The sequence below is a fragment of the Panicum hallii genome, chromosome 9, assembly GCF_002211085.1.
Source record: "Panicum hallii strain FIL2 chromosome 9, PHallii_v3.1, whole genome shotgun sequence".
In the NCBI taxonomy this organism is placed as follows: domain Eukaryota; kingdom Viridiplantae; phylum Streptophyta; class Magnoliopsida; order Poales; family Poaceae; genus Panicum; species Panicum hallii.
Genome location: NC_038050.1, coordinates 59596751 through 59612575, shown reverse-complemented (window position 1 = coordinate 59612575; position 15825 = coordinate 59596751). Strand labels below are relative to the sequence as shown.

Below are 15825 nucleotides of genomic sequence, written 5' to 3'. Positions count from 1 at the left end.
GACCATTGAGAATTGAGATCGCGAACCGGTCGTCTTTTCGTAATGCACTCGTATTAATTTGGGCCTTTTTGTTTTCCAAAGAATGTCGCTTGGGAATTGGGGTTGGACGCATGTACTCGCGCATCGAGTAGGCCCGGATAGAGCATGAAAGTTGTAACGACGATTATTTGTGATTGAAAGGAATCTTCTCATCGAGGTACTTACTCCCTAAGTATAAAAGGAAATGTATTTCTACTTGTAATGAGAAATGACTTTTCTGCCCCTCATAGTATTTGTGATTGAAAGTCATGCCATCTATTTGCTTCTCTAGAGCTTGAATAGATGTGCATCCATTAAAATCAGAAAAGTAGCATCAATTAATTATTTGATGGGCTTCATGTGCTTCTTCATATGTTTTTTTACTCTTGTGGACATTCACTTAATTAGATATAGTACATTACTAGAAGATATCTTTGTGGAACAAAATTTGAAACTAAAAGAACACTCATTTTTATGAGGGATGGAGTACTAGGTCAGTCTCAATGGGGAGTTTTATGGGCATTAGATTTCATGCTACATTAGCAAAAAAAATACTGATATGATGAGGTTGTTTCATCCTCGTAACACCGAGCAGGCACATTTACCAAATCTCCAGTCTTAGTAACAGTTTAGTAAAATTGTGTACTAAGACTGGCCTTAGACTACTACCACTTGTAAGAGATGCAATTGATGTTATTGTTGTGGCATTGCCCAAAGTTTGTTGATCTCTTGTAAGAGAGGACATGTGCTTAGCATGGTAGCTGCAGGCTCGGCGACAAGAAACCGTCGGGGGATGACCGGATAAGGGTAGGAGACGGGAGTGAGCATGCCCTTGCCATGTATTGATCCGTGGAAGAATATGAACAGAGCCTACTGAACATAGGAGAACACCAGGAAACCATTGGATTGAAGCATGGCGCGTCTTGTTCAGGTGTTTGGATGCGGCTGAAGCAGAAACTCAGGCATGCTTGGAAGGATTTCGACTTGCGGCTCAATGGTGTGGGGGCTGGTAATCATTGAATCCGACCACGCACGCTTTGCTAAAGCCATGAAGGAGGAGGAGGATCGCTCTGCACTCGGATTCATCATTGCAGAGGCGAAGGAACAGATGCAACTGCTGGTAGACTGGCGAGTTGCCAAGGTAACAAGAGAGTGTAATTTAGTTGCTTATGAATTAGCTCAGCTAGGTAGAAGGAATATCCAACGGCGGTATGGCTAGGTCGAGCGCTACGTCGAGGATCTGATCATAAACAATTGTAAACCTTCTTCCAATAAAGCTCTCCGTTGCTGCCAAAAAAAAATCTACGTCCCTCGTATATCGCAATAGATTTTGTGATTTTTTCAGGCATCAGATTTTAGCGTATCCTGTATTTTTACTGAAATTACCAGTTATATTTATCCTTTGCAGACCATATTGAAGTAGGTGAGAGACGAGCTTGAGCTCCCCACCCCACCAGCGTCACCCAACAGAAAAGCAGCAGCAGCCAGCAGCCATGGCGGCGTCCTCGCTGTGCGGTTTCCTGGACATCCGCGCGGCGGTGCCGTTGTTACTACTCGCGGCCGTGGCGTTCTACGTCCTGATGGAGCAGCTCTCCTACCGCCGCAAGAAGGGGCCCCTGCCCGGCCCCCCTCTCGTGGTGCCGTTCTTCGGGAGCATCGCCCAGCTGATCCGCGACCCGCCGGCGTACTGGGACGGGCTGGCGGCGCGCGCCAAGGCGTCGGAGCTCGGCCTCTCGGCGGACTACCTCCTCGGGACGTTCGTCGTGTTCATCCGCGACACGGAGCTGAGCCACCGCGTGCTCGCCAACGTCCGCCCCGACGCGTTCCACTTCATCGGCCACCCGTTCGGCAAGGAGCTCTTCGGCGAGCACAGCCTCATCTACATGTCCGGCGAGGGCCACAGGGAGCTGAGCCCCGGATCGCGCCCAACTTTACGCCGCGCGCGCTCTCCACCTACGCCGCCATCCAGCAGCGCGTCATCCTCGCCCACCTCAGGAGGTGGCTGGACCGGAGCGCCGCCGAGGGCGGGGCGAAGCCCGTCGCGCTGCGGGTGCCCTGCCGCGACATGAACCTGGAGACGTCGCAGACGGTGTTCGTGGGACCGTACCTCTCCGCGGAGGCGCGGGAGCAGTTCGCGAGGGACTACAACCTGTTCAACGTCGGGCTCATGGCGGTGCCCGTGGACCTGCTGGGGTTCGCGTTCCGGCGGGCGAAGCGGGGCGTGGCGCGGCTGCTGCGCACTCTGGCGGAGTGCGCGGGGCAGAGCAAGGCCCGCATGCGCGCCGGCGGCGAGCCGGCGTGCCTGATGGACTACTGGATGCAGGACACGTTGCGGGAGATGGACGAGGCGGCGGGGTGCTCGCCGCCGGCGCACACCGGCGACGAGGAGATCGGCGGCCACGTGTTCGACTTCCTGTTCGCGGCGCAGGACGCGTCCACGTCCTCCCTCTGCTGGGCGGTGTCGGCGCTGGACGCGCACCCGGACGTGCTCGCCCGCGTCCGCGCCGAGGTGGCCGCGCTCTGGTCGTCGGATTCGGGCGAGCCCATCACCGCGGCGCAGATGGCGGAGATGCGGTACACCAAGGCGGTGGTCGCGCGAGGTGATCCGGCACCGGCCCCCCGCGACGACGGTGCCGCACATCGCCCGCGGGGCGTTCCGGCTGACGGGGCGGTACACCGTGCCCAGGGGCGCCACCGTGTTCCCGTCGCTGTACGAGTCGTCGTTCCAGGGGTTCCGCGACCCGGCGGCGTTCGACCCGGACCGCTTCTTCTCGGAGGAGCGCCGGGAGGACGTGGCATTCCGGCGCAACTTCCTGGCTTTCGGCGCCGGGGCGCACCAGTGGTCGGGCAGCGCTACGCGCTGAACCACCTGGTGCTGTTCGTGGCGCTGCTCGCGTCGCTGGTGGAGTTCCGGCGGGACAGGACGGAGGGGTGCGACGACCTGGCGTACGTCCCCACCATCGCTCCCAGGGACGACTGCGCCGTCTACCTCAGGCAGCGCTGCGCCGAGCTGCCGTCGTTCTACCTAGCTAGCTAGCTTGGCCGGTCCATCCGCTGCCGGCTGGCCTCCTTGGTTGGTGGCTGGGCGCTATCTAGCTAGCACGCCGTTGGCGAATCCGCTGCAATCTTCCTGCGTGTTCTCGAGTGCATGAGCGTGACCACCGGCGGTGTCCGTACGTCGGAGAACGGCCGCCGGGACGAGGCGCGTTACTCATTGTGGTCCTCGTGTTTGGCAGTATTGATGTTTCCATATCTCGTTGGTTTTCGGGGTGATGCCATTTTTGTTAACTCGATCACCCATGGATCTTTTTAGCTCGCCCATGAACTGGATGTAGCGCTGCTCGCCCATGACCATATGTAGATACCATGTGTCATGCCGTGGATAGTCTCGTACCAACCGACGAATCGGCAGGATGTTGAGGGCCACGGCGATCGCAGCAGCTTGAAAGGCCCAACTGTAACCGTTACCCACACCACGCCGGCTGAAACTATGTCGCCCACTGATGTCACGGCCGGAGGGATGATCTTCAATGACAAGGGCCGAGGGCGGCTGGAGGAGAAGAAGGGGTGGAGCCAGGATTTGAGCATAGAGGGGGCCAAGACGCCGAGTATAAATGCCCTCAATCTGGATAATTTTAGAGTACTAGAGTATGTACGATTCTAATATAGCATGGCCAACAAAATTACTCCAGAAATGGCTCTACAAGCGTATTTGGATGGCTTCTCCTAGTTCAGCTCCTTGAACGTGAGGAGGCAGAGGACAAGTCGAAGCTGTATGAACCCTTTACTTCTCTTTTTAAATGACAATGCAGTGCGGCAAACTTTTTTTTTAAAAAAAGCGTTTTGGCGTCTCTGTCGCTTGATATCTCATATTTGGGTATTTGCGTTGGAAGCTTCTAAATATTGATGACTAACAGGCAAGGCAATCACAGCAGGGAAGAACAAGGGCACACACAAAAAAAAAATTCAACTTTTAGAGGCAATAATAAAGCCTGATTTCACAAGGCGCAATGCAAATAAGTACTACTCCCACAATAGGTGCAGCGGAAACTGTCGCAAGCATCACTGAAGTCTGAAACACACACTGACAGTGTGCAGGCGCAATACGTAACTGAAAACCTGCAAAACAACGGAGTGGCCTGTTGCAGTGCAGCGGTGCAGGTAATTGAGCCTAGGCATTTGTGTCGGTGGAAGCGACAACGTCGAGGCAGACGGCCGCCGCGGCTGCTATGACGGTGATGGAGGACCTGGCCGCCGCAGGAATGCTGTCACGCAGATGGGCCTCCGCGGGGAAGGCCTCAAGGATGAGACCCATCATCCCCGCGGCGCTTCTGGCCGCGCGCCTGGCCACGTCCGACCCGGACACCGATCCCGGCAGGGCCAGCGCTCCGGGCGCCGCGGCGGCAGCAGCAGGGACGACGACGACCGCCGACGAAGCCGCCGGCCCCATGATGCAGCGCCCGGACCTGGCGACGCGCGACGCGGTCTCGGCGAACACGTCGGGACCCGCGCGTCGAGCGGCGGCGCGGCGCGAGAATTCCTTGCGGCCGCGCAGGCGACGGAGGAGCCGGACGACCCTGTCGAGGACGAACGCCGCAGCTTCCTCGAGCTTCTCCAGGGCCCAGGCGGCGGCGCCCACGGCGGCCGAGCACGCGGCGTCCATCACCGCGCGCAGGTACTCCGCCACCGCCTCAGCCGCCCTGACGACCGCGTCGAGGGCGTCGTCGAAAGCAGGAGCAGCAGCAGCAGGGGCGTCTGGTTTACTGGCCCCGCCCCACGCCGCCCAGACCGCCACCAGCGACGACGCGACGCTCGCCCCGGCCCCCATCGTCGTCTCTTCTTCGCAGCACACAGCACGGGGCTCTTCCTTCCTTGAATTGCCTGCGGCGCTCTGTTGGTGTGACGCGGGCGGCGAAACCTTGGCGGCGCAAGCGGGTGGTTTTATAGCGACCTTCGAGTGCAATGGGAACACGCGGCATCACAGACCTCGAGCAGGCGCCGGCGACCGGCGCGTACGTTACATTTGGCCCATTTGTTTGAGCCCGCGGCGCACGAGGAGTCGCTGGGCCGGGGGCGCCGAGCGCATCAGCTTCCTCCTTCCATGAATCACACAACTGGCCACATATTCTGTTTGCCCATAGTCTACTGCTTGCAGTTGTTGTTACACTGACAGAACCATATATGATATGAATGTACCAGCTGGTACTTGGTAACAATGAGATAATACTCCCTCAATTTTATTTGTCTAACTTTGAAAGAGTATCTATGTAAGAAACAGACATATAAAACATCAAATTAGTTTCATTAAATCCATAGTGAGATACATATTGATAGTGTATTTACTCAGCATTGTGTAAATTTACAGATTTTTTATAAGGCTGGTAAAAGTTAAAAAATTATTTGATTTAGAATAAAACTAAAGTGACATGTGACTTGGAACAGAGGGAGTACTCATCTGCCAACCTTTTTGTCCGCAGGCCACTCAGTAAAGTGAAGCGGGTATGTGCAGCGTAGGCCATGTATATCAGAGTGTGAGTGATGTTACTAGGAATTTCCACTTGTAAGAGAAGAAGCAACTGAGATTCCTTCAGACCATGAGTCCCTGAGCCGCGGCTTCTAAAATTTGTAAAGAATAGCGAGAAAATCACATCCACTCTATCTGCTCTATTGCTGAAACCTTATAACCAAGAAAAGGCACCACAGACTCGTGGTCCAAAGTCCAAACAAAAGAAAAACTAGCCTGCTGATGAGACCATCTGTATAAACACTTGGACTTTGGCATTAACATATAATCTTGATAATATGTTATTTGAGCATAACATATTGAATCTCAGGCAAAGTACTAGCTAGGGATGGTCCTGAAACATCAGATTCTAGTTTGTACATTTAACAACTCACCGTAACAGTTGTACCCACTATCTCAATGCAAGACATATCAACATGCTTAGGAAGCTGAGCCTAGCTTAGCTGGTTGAGGGTGCCTCGACCACCCAGGTTCAAGTGCTCCTCAAGCCGAATTTGGGTGCCTATTTTCTTCTTAATATAAAGCCACCTAGTTCCTTCTAGGTTGGTCTAGCTTTTATATCAACATGCTTGCTCTCTTGTGCATAATTTTGTATGCTATGTTGGCAATAGAAAATATATGTGCTTTTATATCCCTACCAAGTTGTAAAGTTGTAAGACATTAAAACTTGCAGCTTACAACTGAACATCAAGATGCAATCATGAAGAAGAAAAATCAGACTGCATTTAACTGTAGTATCACCAGTTCGTTGACACATTAAAGCGGCAAAATTATGAGCATACTGATAACCTTATTTTTCCTTGCACCACTTATATTATTGAATGGTCATGCGATCTTCGAGCACTCCGGACACAAGAGACGGCCTCTGGATCTGCACTTTGTGCAAGGAATCAAATTATCTGTCTTGGCTTCAGCTCCGAGTGACTCGTAAAGATCATCTAGCACGCCCAGATTAAGCATTCCTCCTTTCCGAACTGAGCCAATGCCTTTGCATTGTGAGCATGCTACTATCCGAAGATCACCACACCTCTTACACATACCTAGTGACCTGCAGTGCATCTGTATTTTGATCAGATAAAAGATGGATGAGTGGTAAGGATATGCAGAGTGCAAAGCATCTGTCATGGATTTTCTCAACCTAAGAACTCTGGTGACTGATGCTTTGTACTCTGCATTATTTTTTCATTATTATGTTTTTTTACTTCTAAAGGCATTTGGCCTTGGGTTTTCTGAGCTTAAGTCATCTACTGACAGCATGATATGCTACATACTTCTTTTCTGAAGAACTGAGGAGTTGAAACTTAGCTTCAGTTTCATTTCTGCGTACAGTAGCAGCTACCAACTGGGAACAAGATATTGAACCAAAACAATTAACCATAATTTTTTTAAACGAAGCCCAGAGAGCTGCCGATTATATTAAAAAGAAGAATAAGCCTAGACTAGACAAACAACGAGGAAACAATACCTGCCGGTTGGATCGGGACATCAACTTACTTCTATAGAAATTTCTTCACCCTTTTCTAATTTCCCAACTAAACTATCTTAAATCATGTTTACCAATACTTTCAAACTAAATTTACGTACTGTTTGTACCTGATCATAACAAATTGCTTACAGTTATCCTTCTGCGAGATACTAAATAACACAACTGACTACTGAGGCAAGCAAAACAAAAGACAGCGGCAGAGAAATGGCAGGGAAGGGACCTTCTTTGGGAGGAGGCAATGAATCCGTCGACCTTGGGCGCAGCGATGGTGGCGCCGAGCAGCAGGGCACCCACGACGAAGCCGGCGATCTCGCTGCCCGTCAGACCTTCCATCTCCCCTCTCCCTGCTCTCTCCCTCAGTTGCTGCACCGTCCAAATCACGCGTGATGATGCGAGCTTAAAGAAACAGGTTCCTTAATAATAATCGCAACAATTCCTGTATCTCTCGCCGGATATGAAGCTTCCAGCACGCACTACGGGTTAGGAATCGTCGGACCTGGTAATCCTTGGATGCAAGCGACGGCGGGCATCGGCCGTGGAGCTCCCTTGAGGAGAGAGCCCGCTGGCGGCCGTGAAAGGCTCGCGCTGCGCGTCGTCGTCTCCCGAGGTCGCGGACCTGCCAAGCGGCGGTGTGGTGGCACAGTGCTGAACTCCCGACTGGGGAGGATGAGGTTGTGGTCTTGTGGATGTGGACTCGCAGTGGGGCGGACCTGACGGTTGCGAAGATCAGCGAGGAAGCTGGGCTGGGGGCCGGCTGGTCTACCATTTCGTGGGGCTGAGGTGGCCCATGAGAGACATGGGCTTGGGCTGAAAAGGGCGAAATTACAAAGGAGAAAGTCCTACTAAATTATACTATGTTCGAAAACAAAGTAGTCTTAAGAATTTTAAAGAAATTCTCCCTCCTCCGTTCCAATTTATAGAGAACAGAGGGAGTAATACGGTTTTACCTAGTATTCGAAAGCAAGAGTTGATTTGGATGCTATAATTTGCAGTTTGGGAGGTCGAGGTGAGCATGGTAGGCTATGCGTGACTTCAACCGTGTTACATCCACCACGCATACAGTAGTCCTCGTGCACCCTAAAAACTGGTTGAGTTGGAGTTGGTTCATCATGAACTAGATGAATTGGACATATTCGCCATCTACTATATTCTAGCATGAGATCTCTACGCTGTGTGACCTAGGCATATTCGGTATCTATTATATTCTAACTTTTGAGACCTCTACATGGATGAGTTGTGGGTTATTTCTGTTGTATGTATTTTTTTTCTCAAGAGCGTGTGCGTTATCATGTACTTGTGCATGCGTCGTGACCATGAGGTACGACAGTGAATCTGCAGTGATTGTCAGTACCTTCATCCGGCGTCCAAGAGAACTAGCTAGGGCCATATATATCACTGTTGGCATCGCTCTCCTAGCTCTGTTACTTTTTGTTAAATATATATACATGGTACACACTGCACTAGCTACTGGTAGCTAGGACGACATGGAAGAAATAGATCGAAATCATCACTGCCGGGAAGACAACCAACCTACTGTAGATGATTGCTATTTCTACCGTCCTCCTAGTGTGTGTGTGTGTGTGTGTATGTAGTCAGATACAAACGGTCGTCAACCGAGGTCTTGTTTGGATATATACATAGTTGGTCGGTCATATAAAGTTGCATTGACTTCTGCAGGGGACCAAATTAAAACTACAGCAATGAAGAAGGATGCCGTTTTTAATACATGTACTACGCCACCTTATCCTCTCTTTTTTTTGAGATATATGAATGTAATAGAATAATTCTTTAGTTACAAGAACATTCTTCTACTAATGGGAATTTTCTGATCCTAGCTGCAACATGACTCGTATGCGGCCATGCTGGCCAGTGGAGTGGACATGGCCATATCTCCAGACACTGCAACCAAGCAATCATTAGCCTGACACAAGAAGGATCGGATGAGATTCTTACCTCTCTACTTTCATCCATTAAAACCAACCCATCGTTTTCGGGCTACATGACATTTGATCTGGAATTCCGGATTCACCGTCCTCCGCCATGCCCTCTCAGCCTCAAGTATAATGCATCCCCCCTCGTCGCCGTCTTTATAAGCCTAGCCTAGCCTAGCCTAGCTAGCAACGTCGACAGCCCACCGCCGCATATTACCACCAGCAGGCATTGATGACGATGCAGACCCGGCGGCGGCACGGCAGCTCCGGCGAGCTCGACGTGTTCGGCGCCACGAGCTACTTCGCCGGCCTCCCTGACTACTGTCGTCGTCCCAGTGGGCCTGCAGACCGCCGGCTGATGATCCAGTTCCAAGCTGATCAGGTGACGGATGGCACGAAGATGGAGGATGCGCAGCTTGTTGTTGGATTGCATGGCGATGAGCGACACACCCAGCTGGGAGTAGCCAAGCCTTCAGGTAACAGCAAGCTCGCCGCCCTCTTGAGCTTCATGGCTTCACTGTCGTCACAGAGAGCTAGCAGCTTTCGCAAGGAGCCGCCGCCACCGTCGCCGCGCACTGATAATAATAAGCTGCCGGCAGCAGCTGGCGACGAGCCGGCTAAGGCGTCCTCCTCCTCCTCGTCCTCGCGCGAACTGCAAGCTATTGATCTGGGCGTGGCGACGGGGGATAGGAGGCTGCAGGGCGTCAGGGTTGTGAGGGGCCGCGGCGACGGGGAGAGGTGGGTGGTAAGATGCGGCGCTTGGGACGAGGAGCACCACGAGAGGGTGCTCGATGATGCGGGATCAAGTGGTGATCCTAAGGACGACGAGGTTGGGGAAGGAGAGGATGATGGCGATAAGAAGCCTGCTGGTGACTGGGAGAGTGATTCTAGTTCTGATCTGTTCGATTTGGATATTGAGTAGTAGTACATACGTTGATCTTCTTCCACTTAAATTAGTACCCGAGGAACTCGTGAACAATCTTTATTTAGCGTACAGAGTATCATGTGCAAAAACTGTAAATGATCGAGTTGTTCTGTATCATGTGCATGCATGCATGATATATGCTGAGGAACTCGTGAACGAACAATCTTTATTTAGCGTACAGAGTATGCAGTTACTTATCGTGTATGTACCTGCGTACACATGTACGTACAACATACATGTACAAAATCTCTACAGCTAGCTTCGGATGATGGAAAGAAAGACATGAAAAGTTGGCTTTAATTTTTTTATGACAATGGAAAAGTTGGCTGTTGGTGTTGGCTTTTCTACGGCAAAAGGAATCGAGTGCGTAGCCCATGTGCTATGCTACGTGTGTATACGTCTGCGTCGGGCGTGCCGTCTGTTGTAGGGCCGTGTTGGACGCGAAAGTCCTTGGACAATCATATCCGTTGGTCGCCATCTAGCTGTACCTGCCCAGCTACATGCAGTGCTGTTCGGTTGATAAATGAGTCTATGTGCCTCCTTCACTTCCTACCACACGGCTACATACTCTGCACGTGCGCCAATCGTCGATCGATAGTGTGATAAGCTGCCGACAACTACATGTATGCATGTGTGTGTCTAGCCGTCTACGTTAACTGTTACAAATGAGTCGTTTCCCGACCATGTATAAGTGATCACTGCTCAAATAGAGTTGGCGAGATGTCGTTAGCATCCAAGTCGTTGTAGTATAGTGGTGAGTATTCCCGCCTGTCACGCGGGCGACCCGGGTTCGATCCCCGGCAACGGCGTTTCTTTTGTTTTTTTTCTCGTTTTTTGCGCCATGACAGCGGTATGCATGTCTTCAACCATGCGGTATGCAATAATTCTAACTTCCCACAATCCAAGGTTTCAGGTGTTGTTTATTGTTTATCTCGCTGGAGAGAGCAAGATAACATCGTACTCCTTCAGGACTGACATTCCTTACCTGGGTTGCTTAGCTGGAAGATAAATGGAAGTTGTTCTATCCATCTGTACTAAAAACTTACTGATTCACAATGTGTGCTTGCACAGGCTTAGAATAGATTTGTAACCCATGGGAAACTGGATTATTTTAGTAATCAACAATTTATAAATGGGTTATCATAACCTTTACATAGCAAAGCTTGGGGATGCCATCTCAATGTGATGAGTTTTTTTTTTAATAAATGCTTGCCCATGCAACGCACGTCTCATATATTCATGCATATTTAAAAAAGATTCAAATTCAAACTATGAAGCCACAAGCCCACAACGCCTTTCAAGTTCACACCTTGAAGTTTTGAAAAGAAAATTTCCATTTACAAACATGAAATTGGTGTTGTTTCTTCCAGATTTCTATCGTTTACACTGGTGTATCGTTGCATCACTCTAAGGTAATCTACTTTCTATCAATGTCCCCCCTTGAGACTACAATCATCACATTCCCGTGCATTCAACCACACAATGAGGATGTACAACAGCAAGATCATGCAGAAGAAGCCTTGTCATCACCATGCCAAGTAACTGTTGCATATCTGTTATCCTATATGAATGTACCAATCCAATAAAATTGTCTATTCCTTATGGATTCATGCAGAGCATACAACGCCAGAACCTTGCTGCAAATGGAAAAGAAAAATGGGTGAATTCACGTCATAGTTACTAGTATATCAGAACAAGAAAATGCATGTGGATCCATATCAAATGAAAAGGCAGTGTATCTTGTCTCACCAAGCATGCCCTGACATCCTGGCACCCGCACAACAGTTTACCATTGAGCAAGTCTGTTGCCTGGAACGCACCCCCTCCATCGCTTCTCTGGAATATTATTCAAAATAACATCAGCCAGTAGAAAATCTGAAAATGCTAGCTTCCATACACAAACAGAGAGAAAAATTCATATATTCTAAAGAAAGTGGTATGTTTCTTTAGAATTTCTGAAAATGTTAGTCTAAAGATTGTTTATATGCTCAGTACCTTGTAGTAATCGACTGCGATAAAATTAGCCCATCGATTCCCTGCTGCACCATAGCATGTATTCACCATGTCAACAAGACTCTGGGAATGCTGCAGACACGCTGTAAACTTCACAGGTACCGATGGGAAGTAGTTCATGAGGACCAGCGATTTAGTCTTGTCGTTGAGAGGGGCAGATTCAGCACGGTTGGAGCATTTCCCAGCATCCATACCATCATCACCATCTGAGATCAAGTGAACTATGTTACATTCAAGCATACCATGTGTTTAACTGCAATCCACAGGAAAAAAAGAAAGATTCGAAGAATAGGTGCCTCACAATTGTTCTCAACCATGAAATTCCACTGGTAAGCAATTCCTTCACTACTCTGCTTTGAGCTGATGGAGGTGAACACCACGAGGCGCTGGTTGCTTGCAACCATGTCACTGACAAGAGGCCAGTCCTGACCGTTCTGGGGCATTTTCGACACTGGGAACCAGTACTTCAGCAGGCCGGAGGCGTTGAACACGTTTGTCAGTCCATTCGGCGCATGAACATAGTCTTCCAGGATTATTGTGACGATTTCAGACGGATTGGCTGAAAGAAACGCCTCAATTTCCTGAAAGGTGTCCAGTGCTGGTTCCTACAATGACCCGAAGTATCCTAAAAAACTGTAGTCTGAACGCCTTCAGTTAAGGTTCTACAGGAGCCAGGCATGTTCAGTATACTCACAAATGCAGTGAAATCATTGCATTTCCCTCCATTTGAATGGCACAGCCATACATCTCCTTTGAAGTCATATGTGTCAAGCATCAGCGCCCGGACACCATTCTGCATATCATTGGTAATGTCATCAGAATGGGAAGGACATGCCTAATACTGGAAAGATGAGAAGGTACATTTAGCTGGTCAGTGACAGTATCCTCCTGGTTGTCGAAGGTGATGCGTGGAATTCCAGTGTGCGAAGGCTCACCAACGATTGCAAATGAATTGTGCGTCGTGAGGTAGGCATACTTGTTGAATGGCAATGAGTTGTTCTGAGAGACACCAAAGCAGAAGCAAAATTCGTTCAGGATGTAACTTCAGTAGTACACCAAAGCAGAATGAATATAATAAGTTAATTTTTTTGTCATGATATCTTTCAAAAACAAATTGTCATGATATCCTTTGACTAGTGAGTGCCAAATTAGTCTTTTCGAGATTTTTAATGGAAATTCAATCATCTAGATCGCTGGACCATGAATACTAAAAGTAGTATTCTGGATGGGGAAAAAAAGAGAAAACAATTCAGGGGGAAAATAAACAACACTGCTGCAACAATGTAAACTAGGTAGGAAATCCATACGCATACTAAGAAATGGTCACCAATAGACTTGCAGAATTTATTTATTTTTTGAAGAAATGCCTGCAGAAATTTCTGAAAGCGCAGTGTTGTGCGAATATCCTGAATGTACTACTATTCGCCATGTCGTCAGGGTATGTTGAACAAGAACAGCTGCGTAAGCACAGAGAAATTTCTTTTGCCTGTATACTGGATTCTTCCTAACTGCTCATGTCTGGACCTGGTTGATTAACTTGTAACAGAGAGCAGATCTGGGAATCCAAGAAATCGCAAAACGAACTCAGAGTACCAAGCGAAGCACATGTACAGAACAAATTGACGAAGCAAACTGCTGCTCCTCGACCACTTTCCTGCACTAGAAGAGAGGAGAGGAAAGAGACAAAGCCAACTGCGGCGGCTTACGATGAGCTGGAAGGGGTTGGTGGCGGCGGAGCGGACGCAGTGGGAGCCGGAGAGCTTGGGCTCGCAGTCGAAGCACCACTGCCCGGCGCCGCAGTCCGCGCCCGTCGAGCAGGAGTCGCCCACCTGAATTCAGCGGAAATCGGCGAGGCTCAGAACGAATCCCCCGCATAGACAGCCAAGAATCGAGAAAAGGAGAGGTTTTTCGATCGGTTCTTGGCGCCCGCCGCCGCTTACATTGGCAGTTGCCGCTCCCAGTCCCAGGGCCAGGAGGCCGAGCAAGAGGAGGAGCGGCGCCGCTGTAAAGGCGCGGCCCATGTGGGTGACCGGCTTGCTGGTCCGCTCCACCTGAAAGATGGAGAGAAGAACAGCAACCAAAAAGGATAATGCCGTGCCGGATTCCTTCCTCGGAGAGAGATTGTTGGGGGAAGGTGGGTTAGCTCCGTCACGCGATTTATATTATAGGACTAGCAGTAGATCGAGTACAGATTGCAGCTCTGATTGCAGAAGGAACAGACCGATTCAGAGCAAGAACAGCCGTGCAGACTTGGCAACTGCACTGCTGGATTTCTACGCGCTGGCGGGTGGTAACGTCCGCGCTGCTGCTAGACTTCCACGCGAGAGTCTGCGCAGGCAATGAATGGCGGAGGGGGACTGGATGAATTGGAAAGAAACGTGTTCCGATCTCAGCGTGCGTCTGGGGGCACCTGCCGATTTTTGATTTTTCATGTGAATGGAGGAGAGTGAGTGTTGAATCGCTGGAGCTTTGGGAAAACAGAGCAATCGGCCGGTCGGTTCGGGCTGGGTTGGTGTTGCTTCCAAGGCGGTTTGTTTGTTGGGTGGCCAGGACACTCCGGTTTCGTCAGGTCGTTGGTTGTTGTTGCTCCATTGATGTGGTCAAGGAGGGATGGAGACCGCACGTCAGGTCAGCCCCTGCAGGCGCGCACCGGACATGAACCCGTCGCCGCAGTTGCCAGTGAACTCCTATAGCTGCAAGAGCTAACATTGTTTATGTTGTATTTTTTTTTCACAAAAAATTGCTTATGTTGTTATTAGTCCTTGATGACAATGCATGGCGCACGGATTTGATATTGATAAAGATGGAATTTCTCTAGAATATACAATTACATTTGTACCTTTTTCTAAAAAAAACTTTGGGTTTAGGTGATTGATTTCGGTTGCAACTTGTACATCCAAGCAGGATAAAACACCTCAAGGGCTGGAAAACATTTTTTCAGTTAGAATTCATTTTTCGCGGTACCGCCCACTGAAGCATCTGTACTACATATGGTTTATGGGCATGTTCCGGTGAAGTTTGCAAACGTTTCGTCGATATTTAGTCCTGATTTGGCCTATACCACTTCTTAAAAGTTCCAGGAACAAGGCAATTGCCCTCCTCTGAAATAAGTGCATGTTAAATAAAAACTCAAATGAATACTTGATTTTCTATTATGTGTTCTATCTTTATGTGATACTAACTATTATTGCCAACTCTTAGATAAAGTTGTGCATAAGAATTCTGATTAGGCTCGTTACCTTATTCTCGAGGCAGTTAACCTCACTTCGCTAAATTTTTTTGTTAAAAATAATGCCAGGAGTTCTAGCGCTCACACGCACATTATGTGTCGCCTTCATTTCTCCATAAAAAATACGTAAGGCACAACGTTACTCGTTTACACGATGGAGATGTACGCTTAGAGGAGCTAGCGTATGTTACTGTCAAGAGCAAGTGATTAAGGAGATGATTATAGGCTGCGACATTGACGTGCCCATAATTTCTGATAATGAAATTCATGGACGCTCTGCTTGGGTTAGCTTCTTATGAACATCGTTTTTTAAGTTGATACATCCAGTGTGTTAGGAGGCTTCGCTGGTCCACACAGGAACGTCACATCAGCAACTTACAATTGCTACTTGTTTCGAACGCCTTCTTTCGTCTTCGTATTTAAATTTTAGAACTAGTCCATCCAAACGGAAGTGCTAATAGTGTGGGCTAAATTTTAACCAGGATTTAAAAGTTTTAGCAAAAATATACGTGCTAATAGGTGCTAAAGTTTACCCCTCAACTTTAACTAATCCAGTGGTAGCTATATACATACAATCCTGAATTCTTGGTTGCTGGGATCGCTAGCTGGGAAAATCAACTCAAGGAGGATGGAAGATATTGTTACGGGACATTATATGAATTTTATTAATTCCTTATAAGAGTGTCGTTCCAAAGCAAA

General features: G+C 49.0%; 3 protein-coding genes, 1 non-coding gene and 1 pseudogene across 5 annotated transcripts; 2 read left to right on the top strand and 3 right to left on the bottom strand.

The window, feature by feature from the left end:
* Window positions 1-1511: 1511 nt before the first annotated feature.
* LOC112873255 lies at window positions 1512-3130 on the top strand (annotated as a pseudogene).
* A 964-nt stretch (window positions 3131-4094) lies between these two features.
* Window positions 4095-6105, bottom strand: LOC112873205. The gene is made up of 2 exons (XM_025936221.1): window positions 5482-6105; window positions 4095-5184 (listed from the first exon to the last, which is right to left on the bottom strand). Exon 2 carries the CDS (start codon window positions 4844-4846, stop codon window positions 4190-4192), a length of 657 nt encoding a protein of 218 aa, XP_025792006.1. The 5' UTR covers window positions 4847-5184; window positions 5482-6105; the 3' UTR covers window positions 4095-4189.
* A 138-nt stretch (window positions 6106-6243) lies between these two features.
* On the bottom strand, window positions 6244-7692 carry LOC112873206. The gene is made up of 4 exons (XM_025936222.1): window positions 7642-7692; window positions 7525-7609; window positions 7249-7391; window positions 6244-6590 (listed from the first exon to the last, which is right to left on the bottom strand). The coding sequence occupies exons 3-4, from the start codon at window positions 7359-7361 to the stop codon at window positions 6368-6370; spliced, it is 336 nt and encodes a 111-aa protein (XP_025792007.1). The 5' UTR covers window positions 7362-7391; window positions 7525-7609; window positions 7642-7692; the 3' UTR covers window positions 6244-6367.
* Window positions 7693-10621: 2929 nt separating this feature from the next.
* Window positions 10622-10693, top strand: TRNAD-GUC. The gene has a single exon. It is a non-coding gene; the product is annotated as a tRNA-Asp (tRNA).
* Window positions 10694-11200: 507 nt separating this feature from the next.
* Window positions 11201-14377, bottom strand: LOC112875643 (PI-PLC X domain-containing protein At5g67130). 2 transcript variants are annotated; one of them, XM_025939569.1, is made up of 8 exons: window positions 13838-14377; window positions 13604-13726; window positions 12759-12896; window positions 12592-12690; window positions 12199-12502; window positions 11880-12118; window positions 11634-11720; window positions 11201-11521 (listed from the first exon to the last, which is right to left on the bottom strand). In XM_025939569.1, the coding sequence occupies exons 1-8, from the start codon at window positions 13916-13918 to the stop codon at window positions 11492-11494; spliced, it is 1101 nt and encodes a 366-aa protein (XP_025795354.1). In that variant the 5' UTR covers window positions 13919-14377; the 3' UTR covers window positions 11201-11491. The 2 variants fall into 2 exon arrangements, with proteins under 2 accessions (XP_025795354.1, XP_025795355.1); XM_025939570.1 differs by having other exon boundaries at window positions 11880-12103; window positions 13838-14366.
* Window positions 14378-15825: the final 1448 nt, after the last annotated feature.

Coding starts and splice junctions, on each gene's coding strand:
- LOC112873205 (XM_025936221.1), bottom strand. CDS start 4,846: ATGGGGGCCGGGGCGAGCGTCGCGTCGTCGCTGGTGGCGGTCTGGGCG.
- LOC112873206 (XM_025936222.1), bottom strand. CDS start 7,361: ATGGAAGGTCTGACGGGCAGCGAGATCGCCGGCTTCGTCGTGGGTGCC. Junction 6,591..7,248: donor ATTGCCTCCTCCCAAAGAAG/GTCCCTTCCCTG, acceptor GATGCACTGCAG/GTCACTAGGTATGTGTAAGA.
- LOC112875643 (XM_025939569.1), bottom strand. CDS start 13,918: ATGGGCCGCGCCTTTACAGCGGCGCCGCTCCTCCTCTTGCTCGGCCTC. Junction 12,119..12,198: donor TTTCATGGTTGAGAACAATT/GTGAGGCACCTA, acceptor AATGTAACATAG/TTCACTTGATCTCAGATGGT. Junction 11,721..11,879: donor TCGCAGTCGATTACTACAAG/GTACTGAGCATA, acceptor ATAATATTCCAG/AGAAGCGATGGAGGGGGTGC.